General features: G+C 43.1%; 1 protein-coding gene across 1 annotated transcript; it reads right to left on the bottom strand.

The window, feature by feature from the left end:
- Positions 1 to 1,826: 1,826 nt before the first annotated feature.
- Positions 1,827 to 10,349, bottom strand: BCL2L1 (BCL2 like 1). Its single transcript, XM_063959103.1, has 3 exons — positions 10,259 to 10,349; positions 6,034 to 6,676; positions 1,827 to 2,230 (listed from the first exon to the last, which is right to left on the bottom strand). The coding sequence occupies exons 2-3, from the start codon at positions 6,520 to 6,522 to the stop codon at positions 2,093 to 2,095; spliced, it is 627 nt and encodes a 208-aa protein (XP_063815173.1). The 5' UTR covers positions 6,523 to 6,676; positions 10,259 to 10,349; the 3' UTR covers positions 1,827 to 2,092.
- Positions 10,350 to 10,732: the final 383 nt, after the last annotated feature.

Consider the following 10,732-nt stretch of genomic DNA (forward strand, 5'->3'; position numbering starts at 1 on the left):
ACAAATACTTTCTTTATAGTGAACTCAGGAGAGCCCACTAAGTGCATCCAGCTCTGGCCGGGCACAGATTCTAACTGAGGTCTAGAGGAGGAGCATAGAGGGAGGAGCCAGTGCACACCAGATGTAGTACCTAATCTTTCTTTAAAGAGTGTCCAGTCTCCTGCGGAGCCCGTCTATTCCCCATGGTCCTTACGGAGTACCCAGCATCCACTAGGACGTCAGAGAAATAAATAGTAAAGTAGACTTATTTTGTTCAGGAGATCCTCATTATCTAAATATATACTTTTACCAGCAGAGGGAGCTGTTGCTACAAAAAACCATCCCCCTTGTATCTATACGAGGGGGAGGGCTTATCCCTGCCCCTTGGAATGGCGCCAGTTAGGTATAATTAAAATGTCCACCACTGAGATTTTGGGCACTTCACAACCAATGTTTATTCACAGGCAAACAGTGTATCTTCTTTTCCCTAGTAGCCAGCGCTTCAATATAGCCTATACATATATGGGGAGGCGCGCTGTCACGGATCTTTAGCCTTTCCTTCACGCGGGTGAGGAGAATCTCAGCCGCACGGCAATCAACTGCAGCGTCTCTGCTTCCCCCGGCGCACACGCTCTGGGACCGTTCTCCTAAGTCCCGTAGCGGCGCCTGTCAGCGCGGCTGAAGGATCTCTCATTCACGCGGCTGTCTGGCCCTGGTGAGCGCGCTCCGGGACCCTGCCACTAAGTCCCGTAGTGGCGCTTGTCAGCGGCTGCATAGTGTGGGCGGCTGACTCACATCCCCCCCGGCATGCTCCTCCAGTCCCGCGCTACGCACTGGTGATCGCTGACCATCGCGCTGCTGTGGTGACCTCATGTTCAATGAGAGTAACTGCTGACAAGGGGATTAAATAATAAAAAACCTAACTGGGCCCTTATTTTAAAAACCAGTACTCACTCAAGAGTTTCCTACCTGAGGATCTCCTTACAGAGAGATGCAGTTCTCATCAAAAGGGATCTTTGTCTCTCCAATGGTAATCAGCCTTGTCCCTCTTTTCATTAGCTTGACGCAGCTATTATTATATTTTAGTTTAGTCAGGAGCTCGGTGCTCCCACGTGCTGTACATCCAGCACAATTTTTCAAACTGAGGGGTGAAGGGGGAGGAGCCGGCTGTGCAGACAATGCTAATTTTTAGATTGTGCCACACCTCCGGTTGCAAGCTTCAGACCCCTACTGTATAAGACTGTTCCAGTGTCCCCTAGTGGATGAGAGAGAAAATATACTGGTAGGTTAATTGGCTCCCAACAAAATGAACCCTAGCGTGAATGTGTCTTTGTGTACATGTGCTAGGGAATATAGATTGTAAGCTCCACTGGGGCAGGGACTGATGTGAATTGGCAAATATTCTCTGTACAGCGCTGCGGAATATGTGTGCGCTAAATAAATAACTGGTAATAAATAAAATAAATAAATAAATATGGGTGCACATGCTGCTGATGCCCACGTTTTCTCCTGTGCTTGCGCGTACAAATGTGCAAAAAAATGTGTTTGGGCACCTAATTGGCATTTTTAGCGTGGGGGCCAGAATTTTAGTTGGGTTTAGCCGTTTAATGCAGTTAAATTAGACACTTTGGGGCACGATAAAAAAAAACTCCAAACAATTCAATAGCACCGCCCCAATTTCCCATCACTTTACACAGGATCAGACGCACATAAACAACTGAATCGTACCCTGAATGACCACATCAGAATTTGCCTTTTGTTAGTAATGACATCAGAAGGCACCAATATATATATTATCCCATACATTGCAGATCTTTCTACCATGAATAATACACCCACAGGAAAAATTAGCTGCTGCCAGCAGAAACAGAAAAACAATTTATTCAAAAACAATTTAACACTGCTCCAAAGAAAAAAGAAGCTTCAATTCCTAAAAGGATTTAAAATAGCTAACAAATAGTTACTGTGGTTTCAGCATCTGCCAATTGTGTGACAAGAAGTACTACTGCCAACATTTCTGCTTCCTCACTGCTACATTGTGTATCATGATTAGGAAAAGGAACATTCTGCGCCATCATATGACCTTTCTGCTCTACGTCCAGCGGGTGAAGGGTTATCTGCGGCTCATGTAGGAAGCCAGCAGGAAGAGCCCCGCCAGCGTAACTCCAGTGAACAGCAACATCCCAAATAGTTCTTGGCTCTTCCTTGTATTGGCAGCAGCATCATTTCCGTATAGACTGACAAAAGCTTTCTGTGGGGGGGAGAGAAAGAAGGTTAATAATGTCCAACGTCCAAGCTGCCTACAGCAGGGAATAGTTACTATGCAGACATAAATCTAGACTGGGACAAGGTTCAAAGCAACAGTCATTATGTAGATAAATCTACATCAAAAATGAGGTAACAGCCATCACTCCCTTGGCTGGAATGTTGCAAGGATTACTGAAAACTGTATTGATGTCCCACAACAAATATTTGCTGAAGAATGAACAGAAGTCCCTGGTTAAGCAAGGACATCATATTGCGCATACATCCTCAGGAGTGTCAGCAGTGGGAGAGAACATAAGACAATGGCATTCCTCACATAGTTCTCTGACTGTTCACCTCCACTGAGGACTCAGCCCTAGCAACAGATTATCTCACTGTGTGTGCCAAATCATTTATTTGCTGTTAGTCAATGCTACATGTAAATGCCACCAGCCACACCTCCGGGCAATGTTTATATGGGTTGGGGCTGACGGTCACAGAACTACATCTCATTTATATATGTCCACCTACTAAAGCACTGTGGCTTGAACAGTTCAATTCATCAGGACCTTAATACTTGCTGTGAGCGGGGAACTCTGCCCACGAATGAGATGTGGGAGGAGGCACAGATTTGACACACAAACTGACAACCGGTCCCTGATTTTTGGGTAGATCTAATCAAGAGCAGGTTGGCATTCCTGCTTATGCATCCAAGGGAAGGAATAACCACTGCCGCACTTACACTTGTCACCCCCGGAAAGTTACAACTTGGGGGTGGCAGTTACCACGTACAGTTCATTCATTGTTTTTCCAGTGTGGCATAAAACCAAACACAGATATTGAAACTGAACTTGTCGTCATTTTCACACAGTCAAGATACCTATATACAGGCTATAAATTCATTAACTACACATGGATCACAGACAAGCACAGGAGGGATTTTTAGGTTCTCACCCACCTCCAGCCTGGCGGTCTCCCAACCGCTGCTCACATAACTGCATCCCTCCAGCCCATACTTTGATAATAGCACATGCTCATCATGCTTTAGTCCCCGGTAGGCATGAGGAACTGCATTTGTTTTTGCCAATATGTAAGGACTTTCTTCATGTGATCACATCCTCAGGCAGATTCTCTATCTCAGCACAATGCCATATTATTATGTTCTATACTGCTCTCCAGTCTCCCTTTTCAGGCACCACATATTCATGTAAACAGCAGCTTGCTAGCTGGCTCATCCAGATTTAATACAGACTGGATAATACTCAATTAATCACTGAGTGACATTCTCCGTGATGTGAACTTTCTGCAGACTTCACCATGACCCAGAATACACACATACTCAATCTGCCTCACACACATATATTATATATATATATATATATATATATATATATACACACATACACATACTGTAACGTAATTTATGTTTATATTTTAGTAGTGGTGTCACTTCAGTGTATGTATGTATGTATGTATGTATGTAATATATATATATATATATATATATATATATATATATATATATATATATATATATATTTTTTTTTTTTTTTTTTTATTTATATATATTTTTTTATTATTATTATTTTTTTAGACTGGATCCGGCACTCTTATTATGCACTGCAGTAAACTTGTCAGGGTGTCTACCTTAGCCAGATACCTGATCACTCCAAAAATGGGTGGCACGCCGGGACATGAAAGGATCAGTAAAAGTAGAACAGTCATAGAGCACTGATGTCACCTGTCTCATTGTGAAAGTATTTAATGACAGAATGCAGAACCCTCAGTGACAGGAAGAAAATGCATGCACCCTCGGGACATTAAATGGGCATGGAATGCCTTGCTGACTTAATACGGTTACATTGTATAGCAACAATTACATTAATCTCTTTGTATTACATTATGGATTTGTCTGATGAAAATATTTAGAGATGAATGTATAATTAAATTGTTTATTATGAGACTTGATCTATTTTCTAGGAAGATAATGCAAGTCCGCTTGCTGAGCTCCCAATCATTAGACTTACTGTCTATCGCCTGCCAGAGTCTCCTGTCAATCTTATTTATGTGTTATAATCTCAAAACAATCACTAAGGGGAGTGGGGCCTCTTGGTAACGTCTAGAGATTACATTGCAGGGATGGAGTAATAATAAATTACAGGGGTTCGGTTAAACAAAAAATATGAGCAGGCACTGTGGTGACAGATACGATGATGCTATCACGCTCTGCACAGAGGGAGAACACAAAGCCAGATTTTGGAGTTTAGAATGCTTTAAAAGTGTAAAGTCCTGAATGATCCTAACAATATAGACAGCTTTCCTTGATGTCCGTGTTTTTGTAATACAGGTTGAGTATCCCATATCCATATATTCCGAAATACGGACTTTTTTGAGTGAGAGTGAGATAGTGAAATCTTTGTTTTCTGATGGCTCAATGTACACAAACTTTGTTTAATACACAGAGTTATTAAAAATATTGTATTAAATGACCTTCAGGCTGTGTGTATAAGGTGTATATGAAACATAAATGAATTGTGTGAATGTAGACACTTTGTTAAATGCACAAAGTTATTAAAAATATTGGCTAAAATGACCTTCAGGCTGTGTGTATAAGGTGTATATAAACCATAAATGCATTCTGTGCTTAGATTTAGGTCCCATCACCATGATATCTCATTATGGTATGCAATTATTCCAAAATACGGAAAAATCCGATATCCAAAATACCTCTTGTCCCAAGCATTTTGGATAAGGGAGACTCAACCTGTAATACACCCAATGGTCATTGTGTTGGAAGCTGTACATGCTTTGAAGAAGCATTCAAAGCATTTGTTTTATAAAGCGGAGACTGCATGAAGATGTAAGGCGTTAGATCCATTTAACAGAAACAATAACACTGGCTTGTATATGTTGGCCTTTTCTCCTTCATACTGTTCAGCCAAATCTTTAGAAAGTGGTGAAACGGCCGTCTTAAGCCGGATAAACACTGGAGCGATGTCAGGCTGATATGCTGTTTTGTAACTACATATCGCCTCCATTGCTCAGTGTGTATACATGATTGCGTGCTCCCACTGGTCGCTAGCGACTGTTGCTGGTCGTCCTAGCTATATCGCTAGCATCCTTGTTTACGCTACTAAAGGATAGGACATGATCGTTCTGTTCTTCATTATCATTGCTGCAGTGTGTACGGTCAATTCCTGCTGGCAGGTATCTGTTCCGATGTTGGAACGAATACCGTAGCCCCAGTATGTACCCACCCTTACAGCAGCTATGGGGCTAGTGGCAAATGTGGACATAAAAGGGGGGAATTCAATCGTTAGCGTGTCCCAATCTCCCATCTAAAGTGACAGGAGATCGCAGAGCCAATATTCAACTGATGCTCGTTATCAGACCCATTAGTGTCGAGTTTAGCTGTGTAAGGCAGCTAAACCCGACTAAACTAATGGGCGCGATCACGAAAAGTTCAGTTTGGGCACCCAAACAGGTTTCTATTCAGCTCGCCACCCCCAGGGGGTGGAAGCTTCAATGCTGGCACCGGCAGCTGTTCGCTCCCCGACAGGAGCAACAATTGAATAGCTCTGTCGGGCGTGCAGGAGTGGCAGCTGCCGGCGCTAACAATTGAATTCCCCACAATGTAAAATTCTATTAGTGAAAGCCATCTGAAGGCTATTATTAAACTGTAATAATATATCATAACAAAATTACAAACATGAATAAATAGACACATTTCTTGTCCTAGCACAGTTACTGCTTTCACTGCCTGTATACAGCACACTTGCACAATGCCAGACCACTACCCTAAATCCTCACCCAGCCTCCATTTGCTTGTATCCAGGGCTCTAATGAGGTGTTCAAATACGTAGTCATCCACTGGATTATCCTAGGTAGCAGCTCTTCCATTTCCCGGTTTGCACTCTCAACACAAAGTGCCCCCCCAAAAGAAAAGAATGCCACAATGCGCCCCCAGTTCGTGCCATCCCTGAACAGCTCCTGCACCACTTGTTCAAAACTCTGATATGCAGTGTCCGGGGTAATGTGCAGCTGGCAGGTGAGGTCTCTAAATGCTCGGCGATATCTCAGCTCAAATTCCTCAGATGCTTCAAGCAGTGCCTGCTCTACATCTTCCTCCACATTGCTTTCCTCGTGTCCTCCAGCATGGCGCCCAGCCTCACCTGTGGGAGAGGCCCCATTAGCCAAACACTCATCCTGAAGCTCAGTGCAGCAACTTGGGTTGAATCCTTTCCGGGAGAGTTTGTTGCATACAAAGGTCTTTACAAGGTGCCTATTGCCCATTTCCATCCTCAGGATCGAGAAAATATCATGTCCCAGGAGTGAGAGGCAGCAGCATATGAAACGTCTGAATTATTCTATGCAATGTCTGACAGAAGTGCCACTTAGTACTGATGCCAGATTATCATGACGAGACAGTGACTGATAGGACAGCGGAGTTCTTCTGCAAAAAGAAACAGATAAATAGGAACATGGGTCAGAAGTGGAAGAGCCAAGAATGTGGAATATGCTGAGCTAAATTCTCAAACTAAAAGACGGATTTAAACTCTAAATAAGAAATATCTATTGATACATGTAAAAGATTAAATCCCCCCAGATTAATGTCAGTTCTACACACTCAGTCTTTTCTAGGTGGAGCGGTCATGATGAGCCATGTCACAGCGTGTGGTGATACACGGGCGGATTTAGAGGTGGACGCTGTTCCAATGTTTACATAGAAGGACAAGTCTTGAGAAGTGTTCATGTGCCTCAATACAACTGCGACGTCCATCACAGTGCGCTGTAAGCCGCAGCATGACTGACATGCTGCTGCCATTTTCGGGGTGGAGACTAGGAATGCTGCACAAAATGGAGGTGTGTTGTCTGCATTTTGTGGGAGCAGCCAGCGTCTGCATCTTCCGATGCAGATTCACTGGGCTCAGTAGCTCAGATGTGTTGGAAATTCTTCGTAACCATAGGGTTACTCAGATGTCCGATGGTTGCGATGTTGATCCAATTCAGCATCTTTGGACGTAGCCAGATATCAGAGAAACCAGCTGCGGGCGTCTTTTTACACAATCACGCCTCCTATACAAATACCCAGCGGCGGCGACATTTGTGTCTCTCTTTGAATCAGGCCCAGAGTGCTGTACATAGTGAAAGCAAAGGAAACCCCGCATCTCTATATAAGTGCAATGATCAACAGGTGTATTTTGCCTTTATATCAATGTAATAATATATGAATACAATAGCAATATAGCTGTAACCGCAAAAACTGACTGACTTGTGTATCTGTACAAAGCTTTCATCCATAAACTGTTAACCCTGCACAATGCAGGCAGCCACACTGAGAGATGAACCGGTATGCAGCCTATCTTGCTAGGAAACAGACATTACTGAGGCACTCACTGACTGACTCATTTCATAATGCCAGATTTATACTCATGAGGTACTTGGTTCCTACTGACTTGGTAGGTTGCAATATTATGAATAATGGCCCACCCTATAAAATAGCTACCGTCACATTCAACATGACAAGTCCACTTGTAATATATATTTTAACTGTATTTATAAGGAATACATGTTTTGTCGACCAACAATATGTGGACAGGAGAATGTCAACAGCAACACGCCAACACAATTAAAAGCATTCTAACAGTGTCAGCATTATGATGCCGACTTAATGTCTGCCGAGAAACTGGCTACTTCCCATTTATAATGCAAAAATTACTATATATATATATATATATATATATATATATATATATATATATATATACATATATATATACATATACATATACATACACACACACACACACAAGGAAAGTCCCACACTCTCACCCGACACAGATAACGGCTGGGGTGCCAAATCAAAGCCTGATCCAATTACGGGGTCAGACTCATAGTACAATACAGTATTTCTCCACATTACAGTGGAAAAAGATAGCACTCTCCAGACTTGCGTGATTTGATGTAAATATTAAAGTCATTTATTCAAAGGATTGGTTCCATGTAACTTCATGTCACAAAAAAATACAGAAAGGGCTCACCAACGTTTCGGTCCTGTGCTAGGACCTTTCTCAAGGTATATGCCAGTCAAAGGCAGCAGTAACATCCTCAGCAGCATTGGATAGGAACCAGGACCTGAAACGTTGGTGAGCCCTTTCTGTATTTTTTTGTGACATGAAGTTACATGGAACCAATCCTCTGAATAAATGACTTTAATATTTACATCAAATTACGCAAGTCTGGAGAGTGCTATCTTTTTCCACTGTAATGTGGAAAGTTACTGTAATAAATATATATATATATATATATATAGTGTTCACGCTAGGCAGTTTTAGCAGGGCGCCGCGCCCTGCCTGATTTTTTTTTAAGGGCAAAACCCACCCTGCCCTTTCTGCGGCGCCCTGCTAAAACTGCCGCCCGCTTCCTGCCCTCACAGCGTGTAAAGAGAGCGCTTGGGGGAAGCCCAGCACCTCCGCCCACGCCCCCTTTTTTTTAACCTGCAATGACCCCACCCCCTATTTTGCATGGCCACGCCCCCTTGTCGGCGCACACGGCTTTGTCGCGCGCGCACACTAGCACCCCTCTAGATCCGACGCCCTGCCTGGATTCTAGAGTGAAACACACACACGTATGTATGTATGTATGTATGTATGTATGTATATACATACATACACACACACTCTGGCCAAATATATGCATCACTCACTTGATCTGGATAAGGATCATTTTATAGTATAGATGTATTTTATAATTATTGGAATGTATGCATTTTAAGGAAAATGTGCAGCAATAAGGATGCCAGGAGTCATAAAGGAAGCTATTTCATGACCACAAAAAAGCAAGTTTGGGAACACCAATAGATAAAGTGATATAATGGGTGGAATTCAAATTATATATGACGCCCAATCTCCTGTCTAAAATGATCCCCTTTATTGTGCACATCGCGCCCATAGTAATCAGGTTTAGCTGTGTAAAGGGGCGGTTGCCTTGCTACTCCAAAAGGTAACAAGCTGAAATAATGATACCATGCCCCTGAGGGCAGAAACAGAACGGGTGTGGAAAGGGGTGAAAAGAATTGAATCCCACCCAATCAGTTTAACAGTCATGGGAAAAACAAACTGGAATGTATAAAGTGATCAAAGAATCTTTGTAGTTCATCACTGTCTTAAATGGTAAAAAAACAAAACACCTAGATGGTACATTGTCCCATATACTATACACGTGAAGTGACCTGTAGTACAGGTGTACAGTATACACATACTACACACATATATACATTATTTTAAAAATCAAAGTACTAAACTAGTCACACCCCATAACTTACCGTCTCTCTACGTATAGCTATCTTGAGTTTCTGGATACTACAATCTCAAAATCTTTATTAAAATGACATAAATACCCTAGTACTTGGATTACACAAGATCTGTGTCACATTTCTTTACTGAGCTCTTACGCAAACCACAAGCATGGAGAACAAATATGAATTACCCATGGAGATAGATGCCTCTATGAACCTGATCTGTGATAGGAGTGTGTTTAAAAAGGTGCACTATCACCAGTTATTCACAGGAGGGATCTGCTGCCATTACACTATAACTGAACCCCTCGCTGTCTGCACATATAATACCCATGCACTATACACTCATATGACACATCACATCAGCCTTACGCAACATGTGGCTCCCAGCTGCTAGAAGCTCAGTCAGCCATTCTGGGACGTGTAGTACCACAGTTGAAAAAAAAAACAAAAAAAAAACATGTTGCCAAAGAGCTTAATGTGTGGATGATTGTATGTGACATAGTCAGACATGATATACTGTACACTGCCCTATTCATACCGTAGTATCAGTGTATCTGTGTAAAGTGTGTACACCGACAGAGCATGATGAATACGTGTATACATATTATGAACAGTCTACCAGGAGCATTGTGATTTGTATCTTCTACACATAGTAACATGGGGGAGTTAGAGGCAGATACACACCCCGGGGCTGCACACAGACAAATCACAGGGAATGACCCCTGGGATACTTACACTACAGTGGTGTCTACTGGGGTCGCTGTCTGTCACTGCGGGGAGAGCCCCCTCGCTGCCCCTCCGACACTCTCCCCTTGTCCCCCGCAGGTCCGCCTCTTCCTTGCTCACACCGCCACGGCCAATGCAGGGCAGCTGGGCGGCGAGAGGGACCGTTGCCCTGGCAGCGCCCCAGAGACCTGCGCACGTAACGGGAACGTCAGTTCCTGCGCCGCGAACTACATTTCCCGGCATGCTGTACGCACTGCCGTTCACGTCCCAAAGTTGGCGAGACCGATGTGACCAATCTCAGAAGAGATACGTAAAGTAGGCGGGTACACAATACCAGATTGTGGAATGCCGTCGACGGACGACTATATCGTTGAACGATTGTAGTGTTCAACTATATTGTGCGTACACACTGAACGATGACGTGAAGTCACCGCCGGCATTCCCAAACATACAGCTGAGGCAGACATTGACGGGTTGCGCTGC

Source organism: Pseudophryne corroboree, chromosome 3 (genome assembly GCF_028390025.1).
Source record: "Pseudophryne corroboree isolate aPseCor3 chromosome 3, aPseCor3.hap2, whole genome shotgun sequence".
In the NCBI taxonomy this organism is placed as follows: Eukaryota; Metazoa; Chordata; class Amphibia; order Anura; family Myobatrachidae; genus Pseudophryne; species Pseudophryne corroboree.

Excerpts from the sequence above, each read along its gene's own strand:
- BCL2L1 (XM_063959103.1), bottom strand. The coding sequence starts at position 6,522 with ATGGAAATGGGCAATAGGCACCTTGTAAAGACCTTTGTATGCAACAAA. Across the intron at positions 2,231-6,033 it reads TACAAGCAAATGGAGGCTGG|AAAGCTTTTGTCAGTCTATA; the intron begins GTGAGGATTTAG and ends TCCCCCCCACAG.